The sequence below is a fragment of the Nothobranchius furzeri genome, chromosome 1 (assembly GCF_043380555.1).
Source record: "Nothobranchius furzeri strain GRZ-AD chromosome 1, NfurGRZ-RIMD1, whole genome shotgun sequence".
In the NCBI taxonomy this organism is placed as follows: Eukaryota; Metazoa; Chordata; class Actinopteri; order Cyprinodontiformes; family Nothobranchiidae; genus Nothobranchius; species Nothobranchius furzeri.
Genome location: NC_091741.1, coordinates 71,677,597 through 71,701,058, shown reverse-complemented (window position 1 = coordinate 71,701,058; position 23,462 = coordinate 71,677,597). Strand labels below are relative to the sequence as shown.

At 42.8% G+C, this 23,462-nt stretch overlaps 1 protein-coding gene across 1 annotated transcript; it reads right to left on the bottom strand.

The window, feature by feature from the left end:
- Positions 1-5,268: 5,268 nt before the first annotated feature.
- Positions 5,269-21,719, bottom strand: LOC107380395 (leptin receptor overlapping transcript like 1). The gene is made up of 4 exons (XM_015951637.3): positions 21,245-21,719; positions 20,670-20,745; positions 13,059-13,245; positions 5,269-9,413 (listed from the first exon to the last, which is right to left on the bottom strand). Exons 1-4 carry the CDS (start codon positions 21,258-21,260, stop codon positions 9,297-9,299), a joined length of 396 nt encoding a protein of 131 aa, XP_015807123.1. The 5' UTR covers positions 21,261-21,719; the 3' UTR covers positions 5,269-9,296.
- Between the last annotated feature and the right edge of the window lie 1,743 nt (positions 21,720-23,462).

The following is a 23,462-nucleotide window of genomic DNA, read 5'->3' as shown; positions in this document are numbered from 1 at the left end:
ACTGACCACCAGAACCTAACCCACATACGGTCCGCCAAGCAGCTAAATCCTCGCCAGGCTCGCTGGGCCCTCTTCTTCAAACCCTACAAGTTCCATCTCGCCTATCGCCCCGGGACAAAGAGCCAGAAGGCGGACGCCCTCTCCCGCCAGTTCACACATTCAGCGCCTACGTCTGAGCCAGCGCCCATCCTCCCGGAGCATCGTTTCGTGGCCCACCTTGGGTGGCCGTTGGAGGAGGCCATCCAAAACGCCCTCCGGGATGACCCAGCGTTGCCAGAGACCCCGCCGGTCGGCTCTACGTCCCCACGGCCTGTCGCAGTGAGGCGTTGGCCTGGGCCCACTCATCACGCCTGTCTGGTCACGTGGGCTTCTCTCGGACTCTCAAGTTCCAGAAACGGGCTCTCTGGTGGCCACGTATGGAGAGGGACGTTAAGGAATTCACGAGCGCCTGTGACGTCTGCGCCTGCTCTAAGGCATCCACCCAGGCTCTGGTTGGCACCCTCAGATCTCTTCCGGTGCCCAGCCGCCCCTGGTCCCATGTGGGGCTGGACTTCGTCACAGGTCTCCCGCGGGTCAACGACCTCGACACCATCCTGACGGACACTGACCGGTTTTCCAAGGCTGTTCACTTCATCGCCCTCCCGGGCCTCCCCTCGGCCCGACGCACTGCTGAACTGTTTCTGGAGAACGTGGTGCGTCTCCACGGGTTCCCGATCGACGTGGTCTCAGATCGTGGCCCCCAGTTCACGGCCCGTTTCTGGAAGGCCTTCTGCCATCTAGTGGGAGCTTCTGTCAGTCTGTCTTCGGGCTATCACCCACAAACCAACGGTCAATCGGAGCGGGCGAACCAACAGTTGGGCCGGTACCTCCTCTGCTTTGTCTCGGCCCAGCCTTCGCAGTGGCCTAAGTACCTCCTCTGGGCGGAACTGTCTCATAATCTCCACACCTCCTCGGCCACTCAGATGTCCCCTTTCGAGGTCTACTACGGCTACCAGCCCCCAGTCTTTGCCCACCAAGAACCCGAAGTCGCAGTGCCGGCCGCTCAATCCCTGGTGAGGTGCTGCAAGAACGCATGGATCAAGGCGCGGGCCTCCATTACCCGGGCCAACGCCCGTTACTCACACCAACACCTCCGCAGGCACCGCCCGGGTCCCTCCTATGCTCCAGGGGACAAGGTCTGGGTGTCCACGGCAGGCCTCCGGGTCCGTGCCGGTTCCAGGAAGCTCGCTCCTCGGTTCCTCGGGCCCTACCCCGTGCAGAAGGTCATCAACCCAGTCACGTACCGGCTGCGGCTGCCTACAAGCCTTCGCGTCCATAAGCTCAAGCCTTACGTGGAATCCTCCCTCCTGCCGCCTCAGGCTCCAGCGCCTCCGCCGGCCCGCTTCCTCGACGGTGAGCCCATCTACACCGTCCGGCGCATTCTGGATGCTCGCCGCCGGGGTCGGGGCTGGCAGTACCTCGTAGATTGGGCGGACTACGGCCCCAAGGAACGCTCCTGGGAGCCGGCCCACTCCATCTTGTACCCTGCCCTCATCTCGGACTTCTGGGCCCACCGAGGTGGCCCGGGGACTTCTGGAGCCGTCCCTGGACCGGGGGGTCCTGTCAGAGTCCAAGCCCCCAGGCCGGGCTCTCCCAGATGACCGGCTTCCGTCTGGGACCACATTACCCAGCATGCCCCTCGCGGAGATTCCCTCCACGTTGCACCTGCGTCAATCCATGTCTATAAATGGAAGACGCCACACCGGCTCTTCACTCAGTCATCGTTCCACAGTGATCCATGATCAGAGTATTCCGAAGCTAATACAGCTAAACCTCTACCTTTCCTCCTCAGACCTCATCCAACGGTCACCCTTTCCAGCATCGCTTTCAGCCAGCAGTCTGTAATAAAAGCTTGTACTCCCGAACCCAGTCTTCGAGTTTGACAGTAAAACTCGTAAGTGAAGACTGAACAGCAGATATATTTAAGGAGAATAAAGCTCATTCGTCACATAGAGACAGTGAACGTGCAATTCAACAACTGATGATCTTGGGTTCACACAACCCTAAAAGTGTTTGAAAACATAATAAGTTTTTCCAGGAATATACGTTATAAGCAGGAGATGTAATTTGTAATTTGTAAAAATGTAGTTTGTCTAAAACAGTCATACTTCAGGAAACAAAGCTATGCTGAGGAAGAGCTCTAAGTAGTTTCAAGGTCAAGCAGAGGAATAAAACCTACGTTTGATAATGAACAAATAAAATGTTTATATTCAGAAAACAGCAAGAAATAAATGACTGGCAGACTTAAAAACTACTAGATAGTAGTTTTTTAGGTTATTCTTAAAATAATGTGACAATCAAAGAATATTTGTTAGATCATAATGTAAAATGCATGCTACTGAACACAATTAACTTTCTTGTAGGCCAATTGTCACCTTACAATGCTTGTCTAGCAAACAATTAAAACAATAATGATGAGTCATGGGCGAGGGGCATTCCCTTTGTTGGATACAGAAGGAGATAAGAAAGTGAGAGCAGATTTACTCTAAAGTGGAGGCAGAATAAAGACTGAGCAAAAATGACAGCAAATATTCATTAGTCTACTAGGAAGGAGTTCAATATTAATTTCAGAAACTGTTAATTGAGGTCAGAAATAGATTGATTAACACAAGGTAGAGATACTTCTCATAACTTTTAAAGAACTAGATTGTTCAACTATTCAGTTAATTTAACATCTTCATTTAGAAGTAACTGATCATAAATGAGATGTTACTGAAATCATGAACACAAAATCAAAGTTCAGGTTAACTTGATCATAAATTAGATTTGTTTATAAGGCTCATTTGTTAGGAAAGTTTTAAAGTTATAAATGGACTAAACACATGGTTCCAGTAGGAGTCTGACCTTTAAGAAGTCTAATGTCATATGATAACAGCATAATGGATAGAACCATGGTATCTAGAAATCTCTAATTGATAATGTTTCTAATGATATCGGATAATCTCTAATGGATAAAGTCTAAGAATCTGCTCAAGGAAGCGATATTGTGCCCTGGATCGCACATATGTTGTACTGCAATTTAAATGAAAAGCAATGATGGGTGTTTCGACCATGCCAGTCACATACTTTGAGATTTATTAGTTTTTAAAAGTTCGTAATTAGCATGACTACAAACTAGAAATCGGCACGTCACATATATGACATCACCACATAATCTCCTCTCCCCAAAGTAGCTGCTACTTACCAAATGACCAGATTTATGGTGCTTCTTTCCTCCTGTGGGAAGTTTGCTGAACTTACAGCCCTTTTCCCTCAGTTTTCCCCGTGTCTGGTTCGATGACGTCACTTTCGTGAAGCGTATTTGCAGTCCTGGACTTGATTTCACACAAAACCTAAAATATTGTTCCCCCATTTGAAAATAAGCGCGTTCTTGGTATCAAAATGCGTCTTTAAAATTCACGGACATCATGTGTGAAATCCATGGCACAAAACAAACAGAATTAGAAAATAGCTCTTTAAGCCCCATTGGCTTGCATTCATTTTTTCGTTCTTCCGGGGACCCATGGTGCTAAGTGACTCGGGCTCCCTATAATCTGTCGTGTTTACATTCATGTTTTTCATGTATGTTCATTAACATGCACTGTCCAAACCCAATAAATATTTTAAAAATTAAGATTAAAAATTAAAACAAATCATCGCCAGAGCTTGGCCAATCAGCACTGTCCTCTGGTTCATGAGATATTTTGCTGATGGAGTTGACTCCAACTGCACTGGCAAGATTTAAGGCAACAAATTGTAGAGCTTTAATTAGGTATTGGGGTAACTCCTATAAAACCAACTTTTAAGTCGGTATCTCCCAATCCGATTGAGGTAACACCATTTTGTGGATACTCTGCAAATTAAACAAAAAACATATTAGATGTTATTTTATAAATCTACAGACTTTAAATGCAAGTTTTGTTACTACCTAAGTTTGAGTATAAATGATAAGTTAAACAGATTTTGATTCATTTTCTAATAAACCTTTTAACACATTGTTTTATATTTAGTGTATTCAGACTATAAACTCTGAGGAAAGTCCTTTTATTGCATTTGAATATGATTATTTTTAACATAAATGTGTTGATTTAAAGTGACAATTTGGTGCCTCTCTTTGTCACATCTGTTGGTAAACTGACTACTTCGGTGTAGGGGTTGCATGACTTAATTATTTTTAAGTCGACCGTCAAGTAATGAAAATCGAGTCGACTTCGACTAGTCATTCATGACGTCACACACCTGAAGCGACGGTAGTTTCTGCATCTTGCTTCAGCCCTCTCCCCCCTCCCTCTGCGCAGTGGCCACAAACTCACTGATGCGCCTGCAGCCTCTCAGAGTTCCTGCTGCTCTAAACATTTAAATAAATATTTCATTTTCTGTTCCTCACTTCTGATTACTTTCAATGGTGTCTGTTTGTTGCAACCACCAGGTACAAAAACTAACTTGTTTTTATTTGACTATTTTTCTGTCCCGTCTCTGTTTATTATCTTCCTGCATCTCCTCTCAATCCTAAAGAAAAACTGCTACCTGGCTTCATAAATATTCACCTTATGAGTTACCTTTGAACTGCAGTTCTAAAAGATCTACCGACAGCAAAAACAGCGGAGTGCGCGCTGCACGCTGGCCGCACCGGTGAGGTGTGTCACCGGAGGACAAAACAGGTGATGTGCTCTGCTCCACAGCAGCGAAACGCATCAGGCACAAATAAAAGACAGAAAACATGAAAGGAAATGAACCAACATGAACAATCGCGTGTTAAATTTGTTTTTGAGGTGGCGACACCTGATTTGATAATGTTACTGTGGCCGTGCTCAGGACGCGGATGTCTGGAGCGCATCAACAATCAGAGCTTTGCATGCGCAAGCTGGTTAAGGTTAGGATGGGGGTGAGGGGAAGGTTAAATTGCAAGAGGGTAAAGGTCACAATTCGGTCAAATGTCCGTTTTACAGCGGGCATCAGATACCGACGCTCTGGCACAGCATGTCGCCTCCCAAAGCACAGGGGCTCGTCGCCTGCTGTCTTTTCCGAGGACTGCATCTTGTCGGTCATTATCACGTGACAGCGACTAGTCGACGAAAGGCATAAATAGTCACTACAGAGCACTGAAGTCGACTAGTTGATACAACTCCTACTTCGGTGTTGGTACAGATGTTTGAGATAAAAATGCAATGGAGAACATAAAGTTCACTTTTAAACAAGCAAATAATACCTGGTGTGGTTTTGCAACACATCATCAGTCATTCAAAGAGAGGATGTTCAAAAATGGCATTTATTAAAAAACAGAAAAGAAAGAAAAAGAAACCACCATACTGATCTTAGTTCCTTCATCGCAAACGTTGAAATAGAAAATGACATTGAACACTGACACAAAGTGTCCCACAAAATAAATAAATACAAAATCCTCTCCCCGTCAGTAGGAATACAACAGAAACCCATCCGACAGCTACACCAGACTGTCACATTAGCGGTGTTTAATGAAAAACTAGAAAAACAGCAAATGGGACAAATTTAGCTTAAGATTCAAACAGATGTTCACACCTCTGTAACACAGTGAGGTTACCCTGCTAACCCATACAGCTCATCAGATCACTCACACATCAGTAAAAGCTTCTAACAGAAATCAAACAGAACTTTGTGACGTTAAATTAACATTAATATATTTGATTTAAAAAGTGTAATTTATTAACCTGTTTCAACCTCTGTAGTTCAAATAAAAACATGGTATTGAAATACTGATTTGGACCTCTGTGACCTTTGGAACAGTCAAAACATTTAATCTGTCACCTCTCAGAATAACCTGAAAACAAAGGCTATATCAAATGTGCAGTTGACAATTATGTTCAAAAATATTTCTAGCTAAAGAAAAAAATTGCTGCATAAAATCATTTTACATTTGTTTGTCTGTTAAATAAAAAACGTAATTATTTCTACTATCAACATGGTGCAAGATATCCTGTTTCGTTATATTCTAAGTCTCTGTTAAGATGTTTGTTGTAAGAAACCATGTGATTAAAATATGAAAATGAACCAATGACTGTGGGGACAAAATACTACCCGTAAAAGATGTCCACAAGAATGGCCAGCACAAGACTTGATCAATCTCTCTCCTGTAATAGTGGGTTAGTGGATACCGTATCTGCCCCTCATTCTGTTTTACTATGTCCTGACGCCGGTTCAGGCTCGTGTGTCAGCACTAATTTTTTTTTTTTTTTTCATTTTTATCTACACTTCTTGCCAGTATTACATTTTAAACCCTTTATTGGTAAACTATTTAAACTTTTAGGACTATTATGTTTTTTTACTTTCTTTGTTTATTTAGCCAGGTGAAGCCTGTGTGAGTCCATGTGAGGTGAACAGAGTAGAACATTGGGACTTGTGTGTCCCAGGTGGAGCATTGCAACGAAATGCTGCTTGGAAATGACCACATTCAAAGATCTTTAGAGATACAAAATATGTCGCAGAAAATCTTTGCATCCTTGCAGCTGGGTAAGTAAATCACGAAAGTTTAAAAAAAAGATTAGTCCTGAGATTTTAAACAGTTTACCAATAAAATGTAAAATGATCAAGAAGTAAAACTAAAAAGGAAGAAAATATATTACTGCTGACACAGGGACTCAAACCAGTGTCAGGACAAGGCAAAACAGAGTGAAAGGCAGATGATTACCGTAATTTCCGGCCTACAAGCCGCTATTATTTCCCTGTGCTTTGAAGCCTGCGGCCAATATCATGGTGCGGCTCATGTGTAGATGCGGCTCATGTGTAGATTTTTGTCGGCCAACAACCACTAGAGGCACTCTCCAGCAGTAAAGTGAGAAAGGCACGGCAAAAGGTTATGCACGGAAGAAGACGCTCTTTGATTTAAAGCGGCACGTTTACACATCAGACACACCCTCGTCATGGAAAACACGCGGAGGAATGCATATGCTGCTGCTTTCAAGTTAAAAGTGATCGATCTGGCCATCAAACAAGGAAACAGAGCCACTGCACGGGAGCTTGGCATAAATGAATCAATGGTGCGACATTGGAGGCGGCAGCAGGAAGAAATCACTCAATGTAAAAAAACTACAAAAGCTTTCAGAGGAAATAAAAGCAGATGGCCAGAAATGGAAAACATTCTTGAAGACTGGGTGAACACACAAAGAGCAGATGGCCGAGGTGTTTCCACTGTTTAGATCATTACTAACCAGGCATGTTTTGTGTGCAGTTTTTATTTTCTAATCATTCAGGGCTTATTAATGCTGTGTCAGCGCTGTTCTTTTCTTCTAAACATGCGTGCAAATTACCGGTAATAACGTGTCAGTTCGGTTTTTATTTTATAACCATCCAGAAATATGAATGCTATCAGTGCTGTTTTCTTTTCTAAACTTGCAGGCACGTTCGCCCGTGTTTGAAATTCGTTTTGTTGAATTAAAACAACAACGAAAAACCTCCGTGTAGCGTCTTTCTGTCTAATTATCTTATGTTATGGCCATACATGCGCTGTGCGCCGGAGACCTGCATGTGGCTGCTGCGCCGCGGCTTGTATCTGAGTGCGGCGTGTGTGTGTAGAAAACCTTTTTTTTTTTTTGCTGGTGCTGCTTATATTGAGGTGCGCTCTATAGTCCAGAAATTACAGTAATTCACTGGACCACCAAACTTTATACATTGGTTCAATTGCCTAACACATAGGTGTTGTACGTGCGTCTTGTGCTGGCCATGACACACATTTTGTCAAAAGAACTTCCTGGGGGTGGGGCTAGCAGATCTGCTGTGTGACGGCTGGGGAGGGTACGGGGGGCGTCTCAAAGAAGTCTTTTTTATCGTAAGCCTGATTGGTTGGTGCCCCCTGGCCACTTGGTGTGTACAGTGCATGATGCGTGTGGGCAGAGTGCCGGCATGGATTGTGGGGCAAAATGTGTGACCACTTCTACTGAGAATCAGACAATCAGAAAAACCCTCTGAGATCAAAACAAAGGATGTGAACGTTATTCAAGTAACACAAAGAATTAAATTAAATGAATTACACGTCTAAACTGATTTTGACAGTAGCAATTAAAAACTGAGGAAATTCTCCATGTGTCATTCTTCAGCAAGGCTCAGTTAAGGCTCACTTGACATGAAGAGCCTGCAGCAGAGAACCTGCAGGGTTCTGAAGCCACCTTCACAAGAACCAGAGGACATAACGGATCTCTGAAATTAACGCTAACATTTAACACGCCTGTTGAAATGCTGGTGTTAAAAAATGTGTTAGCATGTCTATGGATCTGAGACCTAATTAACGAGTACCTGAAGTTGTCACCTCATTTGAAGCTGTTGGTGACTTGGTTATAAGTAGACCGGGCCTTATGGTCGCTTGGGCTGCTGTCCAGAAGCTAATCCTACATTAGCTGGCGGCTGCTTTAGGCTTTACCATGCTGACTTGACCTTCCAGTGCAGACTGTCTAACACACACGGTTCTGTCAGAGCTATCAGATGCAGAATAAAATGATGAATAAACAGGCTGCATCCCTGGCTGCTGGGAAATCCTCAGGTCACTTTAATTTGATCTGTGTGTGTGTGTGTGGGGGGGGGGGGGGGTAATTGCTGGTGGCAGAAAAAGCTAGATGCTTTCACATCATGCTCTTGTCAAGTTTCACAAGTTAACGTTGGCCACACTGCCTGAGCAAAGCTGACAAGGATCTGTATTGTTAGCTGAAGGTTAAACATGTAATGCCGTCATTATTTTCTTTAACTACTCTTTTGTATTTCATCGAAGATGTGTGAAATGAATGGTACTGGATGAAGATGCTTGTCTGACTCTGAGTCTTTGACTCCAGTAAAACTTGCATGAAACAATATTTGTAACTAAAAGGTAAAGAACTGAGGGGATTCATTCATTCACAAAGCCCCTCTGAGCTTTCAGATTTTTTGCTAATGAGAAAAAAAAAAGAATGGACTGCTCTGAACACATGGTTTGTCCTGTCATCTGGACTATTTTCACACGGTTTCTCACCTGCTTACAACTCTTTAAATAGAAGGAAAGCTACAGATGAAAATAAACCAACTCACAACAAAACAGTTTCAAACTTAACAGAAAAAAATTATTCCAAATAAAAGTCAGCATTTTCTATTCTTTCATGAGTCAGTTCAATAAAGCAGGCAATAAAAAACAAAAAGTATTGCACTGGTTTGGTGTAAGTCTATGGATGGGTGGCCATCATATAAATAACAACAACAACAACCAAACAGTAATACCATAATAATAATAATTGTAATGCTAATAAAAACAGTTCAAACTAAAGTCCCCTCCCTCGGTCGTTTTACCACTGCTGCCAGCTGAAGTCGTCGTTGGATCCGAAGACCAGGAAGAAGCCCAAGATGGTGCCAAAGATGACTACATTACCTGTTAACACCAGTGCACACGCCCCCCAGGCGATCTGTAAACGTTAATTATTCAGGTTAACAAATACTGCTGCTAAGCTGGAGGCATCATTTAAACAGGGCGTTGACGTGATGGTCTAGTTTAAAGCTTCAATCTGTAGCACCACTTATAAACACAATACTTCTGCTGGTCTCATTTGTTAGAAACTGTTTATTCTGACCTTTACACCAAAGGCTTTTAAAAAGAAGATTACACAAACAGACAGTGGAAGAGCAGTGGGTGTCATGTTAGATGTATGCTTCAGCCACTCTGAAGTGTTTCTGTCTAACGCATAAATCATCACTATTATACACTTTAGCTTAGTTCCGAGAAATTGTTTACACTCTACAGGACTGATGATGAAATCCTCTTTATTATCAGCAAAGCCTAGTTTATACTTCTCCATCAGAACAACAGAGGGCGTATCGCTTTTCTGTGGTATCATCTCACCATTGCAATCAAGTCTCTGGTACATTCAGTGTATATAGTTTGGGTGTTTTTATTGCATTTATATATTTCAGAGATTTTTTAACACATTTTTCCCAGATTCTCCTCTACCACTTCATGCAGTTGCCACCTCAAACCCTCATTTACCGCAAATTCCTTCAAGAAACAAAATGTTTGCTCTGCACCTTTGTGGTCCTTCAGTCACGTTCGTATCATCGGACTTCTTACGCCAGGCGTTATTCAATCTGCTACGTGTCTGCCGCTAGATATCTTCAGCACTCGTTTTTTTTCTTCTTGTGAATGTCGGTGCTGTTGACAAATTTAAAGGAAGTGGCGTTCTGATCAATCACAGATTTGGAGTCTCTATGGCTATCGATGGACAGTTAATGGTTCAATCCTGGCTACCGACAGAGAATTCTGCTGTAGTGTCCTTGAACAAGACACTAATGGTGCGTTCGATTTGACCTCGGAATTCGGAAATCCCGACTTCCGAGTAGGAAAATTCAAAAGCCGGACCTCCTGGTCAGAAACTCGGAATAATTTCAGAACTCTGACCTTGACAGCCAAAATGGCAGCTCTCCATATCAACAACAGTAACTTTGGGTGAAATGTAAAAAAAAAAACACACACTTATAAGAATCTCAGCTTGAGGAGGAGCAATGCGGTTTTTGTCCTGGCCGTGGAACTATCGACCAGCTCTATACCCTTGCAAAGGTGATGGAGGGCACATGGGAGTTTGCCCAACCATCCACATGTGTTTTGTGGATTTGGAGAAGGCTTATGACCGTGTCCCCAGGGGTACCCTGTGGGGGACGCTCCAGGAGTATGGGGTGGGTGGCTTTCTGTTAAGGGCCATTCAGTCCCTTTACCAGAGGAGCGTGAGTTTGGTTCGCATGGCCGGTAGTAAGTCGGACCTGTTCCCAGTGAGGGTTGGACTCCGCCAGCGCTGCCCTTTGTCACCGGTTCTGTTCATTACCTTTATGGACAGAATTTCTAGGTGCAGCCATGGTGTGGAGTGTGTCGAGTTTGGTGGCAGGAGAATCTTGTCTCTGCTTTTTGTGGATGATGTGGTCCTCCTAGCTTCATCCAGCTCTGACCTTCAGCTCTTGCTGGGTAGGTTCGTGGCCGAGTGTGAAGCGGCTGGGATGAGGATCAGCACCTCCAAATCTGAGACCATGGTTCTCGACCGGGAAAGGGTGGCTTGCCAACTCTGGGTCGGGAGAGAGGTCCTACCTCAAGTGGAGGAGTTTAAGTATCTTGGGGTCTTGTTCACGAGTGAGGGTAGGAGGGATCGGGAGATCGACAGGCGGATTGGTTCGGCGTCTGCAGTGATGCGGACGCTGAGCCGATCTGTCGTGGTGAAGAGGGAGCTGAGCCAGAATGCCAAGCTCTCGATTTACTGGTTGATCTACGTCCCAATCCTCACCTATGGTCGTGAGCTTTGGGTAATGACCAAAAGAACAAGATCGCGGATACAAGCAGCCGAAATGAGTTTCCTCCGTAGGGTGGCCGGGCTCAGCCTTAGAGATAGGGTGAGGAGCTCGGACATTCGGGAGGGACTCGGAACCGCTGCTCCTCCAGATCGAAAGGAGTCATTTGAGGTGGTTTGGGCATCTGGTCAGGATGCCTCCTGGACGCCTCCCCGGGGAGGAGTTTCGGGCATGTCCTGATGGCAGGAGGCCCCCGGGTCGACCCAGGACACGTTGGAGAGGTTACATCTCCAATCTGGTCCGGGAACGCCTTGGGGTCCTGCCGGAGGAGCTGGTGGAGATGGCTGGGGAGAGGACGGTCTGGAGCTCCCTAGTTGGGATGCTGCCCCCGCGACCCGGACCCGGATAAGCGGAGGAAGACGACGACTTATAAGAGTGCGTTTAAAACCAATGTTACATGTAGTGCTAGCAACTCTTAAACTGAACATACTAAAGGTTTTGTATGCATGTTGACTGTACAGCTTAAACTATGTTATTAAGAGAAATCTACAAGCAATGGCAACTTGGGAGGTGTGCGTCACCATATTGGAATCCTGACTTCTCCGACTATGGTAACCAGAATGTGGTTAACTTGGGTGTGACTCCATTCCCCGTTCCGAGATCCAAATTCGGAGGTAATCTGAATGCACCATTAATCCTCCCAGCCTGCTGGTGGTCGTTGGAGGGACCGGTAGCACCTGTGCTTGGGAGCCTCGTCTCTGTCCAGGGCAGCTGTGGCTACAATGTAGCTCATCACCGTCAGCGTGTGAGTGTGTGTGTGTGTGTGAATGAATGAATGAATGAATGAATGAATGAATGAATGAATGAATGAATGAATGAATGAATGAATGAATGAATGACACTGTGCTGTAAAGCGCTTTGGAGTCTTCTGACTCTGAAAGGCGCTATACAAGTGCGGGTCATTTATCAATAAAATTGGACATGTCTCTGTCACCCACTGCGGACCTGCCAAAGAGCCCTTGCACTGACACATCATGGCGTTGATTGTCTCTGTGCCACCGCAGGCAGAGAAGTATAATCTAGGCTTTAGCACAAAAAGCCAAAAGAGGCTAACTTCTAATAACCCTTGTTGAATTAATTAGAAACAACTTACATCAACGAAAATAAACTAGTTAATTTTTACAACCTGATGTTTGAAGCTACATAATTTGCAAAACCAGGGTATCTGCAGGTTTAAGGGAGCCAAATTTAAGACTTTTTAGGACCCTTTTTAAGGCCACTTTGACCAAATTGAAGCAATTTTTAAAATTAAATTCAAGCTGTAATTTCCAGCTATTGCCTGGAACCGGTGCTAACCACGTCGTGAACGTGGGATTAGCCATCCAGTTACCATTAATCTTGCACTTCCCCATGGCGCAAGCTCCCACTTGCTTAACCAGCTAATGTGCTCATCTAAAAATAGCCCCCTTTCACAACCAACTGAATGTGTACGGTTCCGCTTACGCCAACATCGTACACAAAAAATGCTGAACACTAACTAGAAATTCACGAAAATTTTTATAGAAATAAAATAATCTTGTTTATTGGGTCTTTGGTAATTTAAGACCTTTGGAAACTGGATTTAAGGATTATTTGTCATTTTTAAGGATTTTCAAGGCCTTAAATTTGGAAAAGCAAATTTAAGACTTTTTAAGGACCCGCGGATACCCTGAAAACAGAAACCCCAATAAAATAAAAAGAGCATATCGCCCTTGTCATCCACATGAAGAACACCAACAACTTACGACTTCAGCTCTGGCGAAGATGATGGGTAGGCCGAAGGCAGAGATGACGATGCCTGTCGTGAGGAAGATAGCCAGCTCTTTACAGGCATTACTGGCAGAATCTGTGTCATCAACCACCCGCCGTGAGATGCAGTAAGGAATGGGGGAGAGGATGTAGAAGAAAAGGAGGAACAAAGGCCAGTATTTGCTGCAGAGTGGAGGAAAAGAGAAAAACAAAGGGACCAATGAAGAAGACATAAAAGCCCACATCCTGTGATGATGAAGGATGCAGTGAAGTGAACTGAAGGATTTAAAAGCAATGGCCCTTCAGAACTTAACACACTAACTTCATACACAGAAGCATATTTTTATGACTCCACGAGGAAATATGAACATTTCCTGGCTCAAAAGTTTTTTCTAAATTAGACAGGCCACTTATCACAAATATCAGAGAAAACACAACAGCATGTATTAATATTTGTTTCCATGACAACTTGATTTTTTTTTCCTCCAAAGGTGATCTTCAAGATGGATCCCAGAAACCACCATTATTTTACAGGTAAGCAGATTAAGTATTAACAGTTTAAACCTAAAAACTACTATTTTTGTTGTAAATGCAACGAGATCCAGGTCAACACACACTTCTCCAGTTCTATTTCAGTTAAGGAAGTAGTAATGGCCATTTCTCAGTACTCAAGGACACTCATAGGTTCTTGTGTACTAGACAAATATGTTCTTGGCAAGGACCCCAGAAAGTCCATTCTACCGAGTACGGGAGGATGAGAATGGCATTTGGAACTGAACCATACTTCTGCTTGTTTCTAGTTAAATGACCTGATATAAAATAAAAATTCTAGTTTGTTCCTTAAAAAACAAAATCATATTATTTGTATTATATTTGGTCTGCTTTTGATCAAAACGAAAAACATATCAAATAAAATACCAGCATTTTCTGCTGTTAAATTAATAAAAATAAATAATTATTTCATCAAAACAGAGCTATGATGCTTTTATTTTTGATAGTGAGTTATGTAATTAGCATTTTGAGAGATGGTGAAAAGTAAAACCCAAATAAACACAGCAGATTTTACAGGTTAGACACAATTATTTACAATAACAGACAACTTAATATTTATTCATTAGTATTTCTGATAGAAAACAGTAATTAGATTTCTCCTCTGATGTTCGGAGTATAACGGTCGTGACGCAATGCATTATGGGAAACTACTGTCCCAAGTCCGCAGAAGGATGCGTTGATGCATCCTCGATACAATGGGCAGAGCAAGAACACATCCATGAACTTTGAGCAAACTTGCCATTATGCATACTTAGGATTGGAACAGTCCTTGGGCAATCGTTGATGAGATTTCACAAAGACATGAGTACACGAGTACAGACAGGTATGCATATTGAGAAACAGCCAATGAGTTTGAAGTAACTAATACCTAGTTAAACCCTATTCTTGGTGCAAAAATACTATTTCATGCTTCTGAAACTGTGTAAATGTTTACATGTGTGTTACTGTTACATTATTAAACTAGCTATTGGTCAGTAACTTGCATTTATATGCTTGAATAATTTTTAGATAAAGAGGCTTTAAAAGCAGTCCATGATCAGAAAAAATACTGTAAAAAATCTGGAGAAAAAAAGCTTGAATTGTTTCAAGCAAAATATAAATAAATAAAGTGTATCTGGGATTTTAAACAGCTCTGTCAGACAAAAATTTACAGTGATCTCATGGCTCATTAACATTTTTAGACAGATGAGTTTCTTATTGTGTTATGATTAATTAACAGAGACAAAGACATACTCCTGAGGGTTAGAATGCAAACCCTTACCCGCTCCACCCACACACACAAACTCAATAACTCAAAACTGATGAAGTGCAGTGGTCTGTAGCCTGTAGCTCTGACGTGGCTCCATAGACTTTTGACCCCAAAAATAAACCTGATGTCATGATCTGTGTTTCTTTGGTTTAGCTTGTGACATTAAAACTACAACTGGGTTGGGCTGCCTGTGTAATTCAGACACAGATATATTATTATTATTATTATTATTATTATTATTATTATTATTATTATTATTATTATTATTACCCAGATATAAATACACTGTACACAAGCTTTCCATTTATTTGGTAGCTAAATTAGCTAAAAGATTTCCTGTGTAGCGAGTCAATAGTTTAGCCTGGCAAGCCAGACTAAATAAATGTATTATTTAAATAAAGCCACCTTAAATGGAGGTGAACAAAAACCAAACTTACGAGCTATAGTATTGGCCTGTGCATATAGCTTACAGCACTGTCTATGGATGTCAGCATCATCACGCATTTGATCAGTTATAAAGTGGCCAAGGTATTTCACCTTCTCACACACATTAAGATCACTATTAGACAGTTTGAACACAGGAAAGTTTAGCTTTTTATCCTGCTTGGTTCTACATATCAAGATAGCACTTTTAAGAGCATTATACTGGATATCATACTGCACACCATAATCAGAACAGATATTTAGGAGCTGCTGTAAACCAGCACTACTTGGACTAAAGACCACCAGGTCATCAGCATACATCAGATGGTTGATCAGAGTTGTACCCATCAAACATCCTGCGTTACAGGCTCTCAGCTGCATTGACAGATCATCAACATACAAATTAAATAACACAGGAGACAAAATTCCACCCTGCCTAACACCATAACACCAAATGGTGCAGAGATGCTGCCACCCCATTTAACCTGCATCATCAGATACCATACCATACCATACCATCTTTATTTATAAAGCACATTTAAAAACGGCATGGCAGCCGACCAAAGTGCTGTACAGAATAAAAAGTAAAAACACAATATAAAACAATACACGGTCAACAATAAAATGCACAACAAGGCAGATAATTACAGTCAATAAAAAGACACATAATAACATAATAAAAGTCAGGGATTTAAAAATGCCTGGTCGTAAAAGTGAGCCTTCAGCAGCGATTTGAACCGGAGGAGGGATGGTGCCAGCCTCACCGAAAGAGGAAGTGCATTCCATAGTGTCGGAGCAGCATAGACAAAAGCACGCTGCCCCCGCGTTTTGTGTTTCATTGATGGAACACGAAGCAGCAGGCAATCAGCAGACCTCAACGCCCGGTTTGGCACATATCTAGTGACAAGATCCGACAGGTAATCCGGTGCCAGACCGTTCAGGGCCTTAAAAACAAAAATCAGGATTTTAAACTTGACCCTAAAGTTTACGGGTAGCCAGTGGAGCTGCGCCAGTACAGGTGTGATATGTTCTCTCCTAGGAGTGTTTGTTAAAAACCTGGCTGCCGCGTTCTGTACGACTTGAAGCCTGTTAAGAGCGGAGGCAGGTAAACCAATTAAAATGGAATTTGCATAATCCAGTCGAGAGATGATAAAAGCATGGATTACGGATTCCAGGTGTGCTCGTTTCAGGATCGGTTTTAAGCGAACTAGTCTGCGTAGCTGATAAAAACACGATCTGACCACTGCGTTAATCTGAGGGCCCATGGAAAACTGTGTATCAAATTTCACCCCAAGGTTGGTAACACACTGCTTGAGGTCAAAAGGGAGAGTGGCCAAATCAGAAGATACTTGTGTTGTTTGGTTAGGGGTCATCAGGAGTGCCTCAGACTTAGAATCATTTAGCTTAAGGAAATTATTGGCAAGCCAAACCCTCACTTCAGCCAAACATTGGTCCAGAAGAGTCTGGTTTTTTCAAAGCCAGGTAGATCTGGCAATCATCTGCATAAATATGATAGCCCAGGCCATATTTCCTCAGGATGAAACCCAGGGAAAGGATGTAAATTGAAAACAGGAGAGGCCCAAGAACAGATCCCTGCGGGACTCCCCATGGAAGTGGGAGGAATGCAGAGGAACAATTACCCAACTGGACCTTGAAAACTCTGTTTGACAGATATGAGCAGAACCACTGAAGTGAGGTACCCCTTAGCCCTACCCATGACTCAAGTCTATGCAGCAAAATATCGTGGTCAACGGAATCAAATGCTGCAGAAAGATCTAATAGCAGGAGCAAAACAGGCGACTCAGAGTCAGAAGCCACCAGGATGTCATTGGTCACGCGAAGAAGGGCTGATTCGGTACTGTGAAGTGAGCATACCAGTAAGACAGGATTCTCACAATAAACCCAGGGACCCCTCGTTGCTTTAACTTAATAAAAAGTTTTCTGTGGTTTACACAGAATGCCTTAGAAGCATCAATAAAACACATAAGGACAGAAGAATTTCTATTTCTATACCAGGTTACCATTTCTTTAAGTGTGTATATACACATGTCAGTACCATATTTTGGCTTAAAGCCAAACTGATTATCCAAGGAACTGAAGTACTCAGTGATTCTATCAAATATGATTCTTTCTAAAACTTTAGATAAAACACTGGCTAATGCAATCAGCCTATAATTATCCATACTGGTCACCTTCCCAGATTTGTTCTTAATCACTGGGACAAGCAGAATTGCCATCATTGAGTCTGGTAGTATGCCATGAATCATAAACCCTGTAAAACAAAGAGCTAAAAGGGGAGCTAGTCATTGGCTAGCATATTTCAAATGTTCCGCACTAATGTGATCCAGACCACAAGCCTTATTATCAGCTAGTTTGTGAATAGCATCATGCACCTCATGGGTCGTTACACATATAGATTCATCATTAATTACAGAGCCATCCTCATGCTGGTCACTTTTTAAACAATTAAACAATGCATAATAGTGATGTCTCCATAATGCTGCAATATTATCTTCCCCAGAAACACCTTCAACAGTACCTGGTAGAGATGATTTGCAATTATTGTTTTTACATCTTTCCACAAACCTTTGACATCATTACTCATAAATTTCCTGGCCATAGAATCTGCCCTCATGATCTGCTCATTTTTTGATATAAAACGAACAGCATACTTATATCTGGCATTTGCACATTTTTTCTGTTCAAATTCCAGATCTTGCTTAGGTCTCCCAATCATATCCCAAAGTTTAAAAGCTACACGTGCTTCATCTTGATACATGACAACATGTTATTTCCAGCCAGGCCTGATATGAAATGGCTTACCACTTTCATACAAAGCGTCCACTATATCATCATACATAGAGCAGAGTTCACTTTTATGTTCAAGATTCTTACAATTGACATCTTTACACAGGATAGCCTCTTTAGCCACAGAGATATGTTTAGATATTGATCTGTATTAGGGCTGCACAATATATCGAAAAATTATCGTCATCGCGATAACAGGACGTGTGATAGGCCCATCGCAAAAACAGCGATAAATGTTTGTTCCAAAGCACTGCCACTCCTCCTGATATTCTGCCTCTGACTATAGCTGTGCTGAGATCAGTAGTTGACTACCCCACTCCGAAAATTTTGGAATTGGAAGTGGTTAAGTTTGTCTAGGTCTTGTTTAGGCAGAAAAGTCTCTTGTAAACATAATAGTTCACATTCTTCAAGCAAACTGTCCACAACAATACGTCGAGCTCTATCCCCTGCATCCTGGCCCAGACGCAGGCCACAAGAGTTATAGGACAGCACCCGAAGAGACATGCTTATGCTGAGGTGTTAGGACCAGGGGGAACCTCCCCTGCTGGAGTCACATTAGTAGAGCGGAGAGAGCGGGGGTTCCGAGGTTCATAATACCGCCAGACCAGAGCCCCTTCAGGCCAAAGTTCAGGGTTGTACATTTCATCGATGTCATCACCTTAAAAGAGCCAAGCCTGCTCCATAAATTAACAATTTTCAGACAGGTGACGTCTATGTTAAGTTTCTCTTTAAGATACAATGAGAGTGTTTCTGCATCAACTTCTGGGGCAAATTTAGTGGCGAACACACTCACTAATTTTGTCTTTACAGTTTTTATAGTACTCACAGTTCCAGTGCCAATAATAGATACGGCTCCAGGCCTCTTGTTGTCTCTAGTCGTGGAAGGAACATGCATCCCTGCAGCAACCTTCTCCAGCTTCTGACGAGGCCTGCCCTTCTTCACGACTGTTCTCCACTGTGGGGACCGTGTGAGAGGCTCCAGTTCCACCATATTAATTTCAATGTAGTCGTAGTAGTCTCTGTGTTAAAACCAGAGGCCGCTAACAGAGTCCGATCTTCACCACTCCGTGAAGTCACAGAGGCACATGCTTCCACAGGAACCATCCCAATCCTCTGGTCAGCCAAAATTCCAACTCCCTGCTTCTCGGCCAGGCCGCCATTACTCCCCGGCAGCTCCTCAGAGTTATTACTCGGATGAGAAAAAGGACCCGTCCTTGGTCCCTGCTCATTTAGAATAGTAGAACCAGCCAGGTCGCCTGACTGACGCTCCAGAAGAATGTAACAGGTGGTAAATCCTCCAAGTGATGAGATACAAATCTAGGGATAATTTCCCCACACTCATTTAGCACTTTAAGGCAGAGCTTCATATTATTGGCGTCTTTATGCTGCCTTTTATAGCCAACGCACCACTGTGAAGTACTAGGGCAGAGCTCAAACAAAACTTTTTTTGAGGCTTCAATCCCTTCAGATTCAAATGTGTTTGTGGCTAACAACACAATTTCATCCTGGCTCAATGTTTTCATTTTAACAGCAAGGAAATTAAGAAGTTCATCCTCCACAATAACCTTGCCATCTGTCGTCCTATACACCTCTGGATTCAGTTGAGATATTTTAGAAATTGGACCAGGAGCTGATGCCACGCTGCTTGCTACATCCACCATCTTGGATCAGTCCAGTCCAGTGTATTTATTTATCTATTATTTATTTATTATTTATTTTTGTATCATCAGAACAGGTCTTTGGGCTGCACTGTCTCTGATCCCTCAACTAGGACTTGTCTGCCATGGGCAATCCTACCAACTATATGCATGTGTATCCTGCAAACATTCTCCAATTACTGTTGTTTATGATGATGCAGTGTAAGAATAACTGGAAGCAGAATTATTGTTAATGCTGCCAGTGCTTGTGCTGGCCCTTTTTTCTAAGCAATGATTTAAAAAGGTTCAGAACAACAGCTGCAGAAGGCCCCCTTCCTCTGTTTGCTGTGGGCCCCAAAACTGCTGCTGTCTGTCTAATAAGCACATAGATATGTAATTTGGTATTTGTGTATTAAAAAACAACACACCTGTTTTTGTTGCTGTTGTTGTTGTTGTTTTTGTTACTGAAAACCATCCCATTCAGTCATCTTAATTTATTTTCACATTTTCTAACTGACAATCTTGTACTGCTGTAACATGCAAAGTTCAATGGCTGAGGATCAGTAATGTCCCATCTTATCTTTAATTAAATTTTTGTCTGTCTGAATGATCCACACTTCCACGCTATCTGAAAGCTACAGCACATACATCTTGAGTAGTCAAAGTCAGGAAATGATAAGGGCACACCAACATTTCTCCATCTAGGTGTTTTAGGCTTTCCATGATTAGTGTGTTTTGAAAATGAAACCTATTGGTTATTTTTAAAAAAAAGAACACATGCTGGTGTGTTTTTGTCTAAAGGGGCAAAATTAAACCATGTGTTCCCAACTCAACATTGTGCTGCAGTCCTAAATCATTGCAATTGTGGTCTTTTTTTTATCAGCACTAGATGGAACTACATCTTTGTGTGTGATGCTATGCGTGATGGTTGTACTTACTCGTACACAGGGAGGGCACAGCCAAGCATGAGGAACATCAGGCCGATGGCCCCTCCAAAGGAAAGGCTGATGAGAGCTGCAAAGGCAGAGAAGTAGTCAGTCACATCATCCTCCAAGAGCCTCCAAAGAACAAACACCATATCCGGGAGGCAGCAGGGCTCCAGACAGGCCAGGCTTGTCATGTGATAACCCGGCAGATTTCACGTGGATCGGCTAGTGAGAGTCCCTCCGTGATGTAGCTGCTGAGTTAATCCGAGCAGCTCAATTAGCAACAGCAACTGCAGGGTGAGGCTAATGGGCTAATGTTAGCATTCGTGGTAATAACTACTTACTACACAATCAATAAACAACAACTGTTACAGAAACGAGAAAATGTGACAAATGGTTTATTTGTGTGTCTTTAAAACCACTGCGTTATTGAGTTAGCTTCTGTTAATAACAGGACTGGCCCAGCTGCTGACACATTCCGTTAGCTCGGTGGTATTACAAACGTGTCTCTCCTACACATCTTGACTTTATCACAGAATCAGAACAGACATTCAGAATCTTTCTAGTGAAACAGAAACGCGTTTTACCTTTAATCCCGGCCATTTCTCCAAGACAAAAGCTCGACACACACTGCCCTGACTGATGTCAACAGTACCTCCTCCTCAGAAGAAGAGCATCGAGCCTGTGGCGTTCACGTGCTGCAGAGGAAGTCGGAATCTCTAACACTTAACATACAAGCAAGATTATAATTCATGTCTATTATTACTGTAAAAGTAAGTTGTATAGTTGAACAAAAGCTAGTCGTGGAGGTGGAAAAAATCCAAGATTTCTTTTCAGCATCTGTTGTTGCCTAATGCCAAAAATCACAAGGTGCTTCAACCCTGCCATTTCAAATTATTGGATCTAGAAAATCTATTTTAAAAAAAAACTATAATTATAATCGGAACATTGTATAATAGGCAGTTCTAACGTAATATTTTAATGGTAAATGGTCTGTATTTACCAAAACATGATTTGATATGATTTATTTATGTAGCTCCTGCTATTGTTCCACAAAACTACCAGTCCCTTTGACCACACCATGCAGGTTGAAGCTATACAGCATGAGATATTGGAGGTGTGGAGTGAGAGCAAGTGAAGAGGGTCAAATGTGTGTGTCTCATGCTCAATGCGTGAGAGTTGGCAGCCCTTCTAATGTCCTGCTGATCTCCAACTGTGGAGCATAAGCAGATGTGAAAGGCCACAGCGCCTGCCTACAATCGCAACGGTCAGAGATTCTGCTTGACATTTGACAGTCCCAGTCCATATTAGATCTCCACAGGCGACCAATATGACTACAGCCTTACACGAGAGAGAGGCGGCCATGTGGGTGGGCTACCACAGTCCCTGGAGCCCCCGCTTAGCTTCTCGACCTAGCTGAGTTACCTAGTAACTACATTGGTTCATTTGTTCCAACCAGTGGCAGATTTAGCAATTTGGGGGCCCAAGGTGAACACAGACATGGGGCCCTCTTACACTAAATTTTCAACAATCTTTAGGCCCTAGGCCTTTTTTCTTTGGGCCCTGGCACCTTCCAGTTGGGGGCCTTTGGAGTTTCATGTCCCAAGTGTCAGTGACTATTTGCATTCCCCGAGCACAGCTATAGCTACAATCAAAACAGTTTAGATTGTAAACAAAGCAATTTTTGGTTTTTGATACATTAAGATAAAATAATATTTGAATTTTATTTTAGAAGAGCAGCCCTGTGTGAAAGTGCTGACAGGTTGGAGGTTGTGAGTTCAAATTCCATTTAGGAAATTTAGTCAATTGTTTTATTTATTTCAGGGGTCCTCAACTAAATGTATTCAAGGGTGTTTTTTTCCAGCAGACACCAGTGAAGTTCCAATGCTCTTGTAAATTAAAGGGGCGACGGTGGCACAGGAGTTAAGTGCTCGCCCCGTAATCGGAAGGTTGCTGGTTCGAGTCCCGCTCAGTCTGTCGCTGTCGTTGTGTCCTTGGGCAAGACACTTAACCCACGTTGCCTGCTGGTGGTGGTCGGAGGGACCGGTGGCGCCAGTGCTCGGCAGCCTCGCCTCTGTCAGTGAGCCCCAGGGCAGCTGTGGCTACATTGTAGCTCATCCCCACCAGTGTGTGAATGTGTGTGTGAATGGGTGAATGACTGATAGTGTTGTAAAGCGCCTTGGGGGGTTCTAGGACTCTAAAAGGCGCTATATCAAATACAGGCCATTTACCATTTACCATTTCAAATATTATTGTGTCTTACTTTATTACAATTTAAAATGGCCTTGTTTCCCATCTGGGCTCTTTGATTGTGGTTTTAGTTGTGTTTGGAGAATGTGGACAGTTGTAGATGTTTGGGACATGAAACTGTAGAGGCCACCAATTGGGGGCGTTAGGGTTAAACAGGTTAACTGGATTTGCGAAACTTTACCCTCTTCTGACATGAGTTATTTTCACTTTTATTAGTCCTCCTCTTTTTTCCTGTCTTTTTCAGTGCTTCTGTGCTTTTGCCTTTCTTTTTTGTTCTTCTATTTTCCATTTTGGTCTATGTTTTCCTCCCTTTAAACATTTTCCATTGTCTTTCCTTTTTTGCTTCCTTTTGATGTTTACATTGAAAAACGATGTCACTTTCGGAAGTGAAGATAAAAGCTTTTTTAAAGCAAGCTGCTTCTTTCTCTTATTGGAGCCACTAGGATAACTCCATTTCATGCTTACTGTTTTGACTAATGTTTTGAGTTTGTTATGAACGCTCCCGCCTCTCTTCTTCTTTTTCTATTTTCTCTTCTTTTTCTTCTTATTTGTGGT

What these genes read in the sequence shown, in the direction of transcription:
- LOC107380395 (XM_015951637.3), bottom strand. An exon ending in TGTGCCCTCCCTGTGTACGA is followed by an intron (nt 13,246 to 20,669) that starts GTAAGTACAACC and finishes TCCACTCTGCAG; the next exon opens with CAAATACTGGCCTTTGTTCC. An exon ending in TCTTCGCCAGAGCTGAAGTC is followed by an intron (nt 9,414 to 13,058) that starts GTAAGTTGTTGG and finishes TAACGTTTACAG; the next exon opens with ATCGCCTGGGGGGCGTGTGC.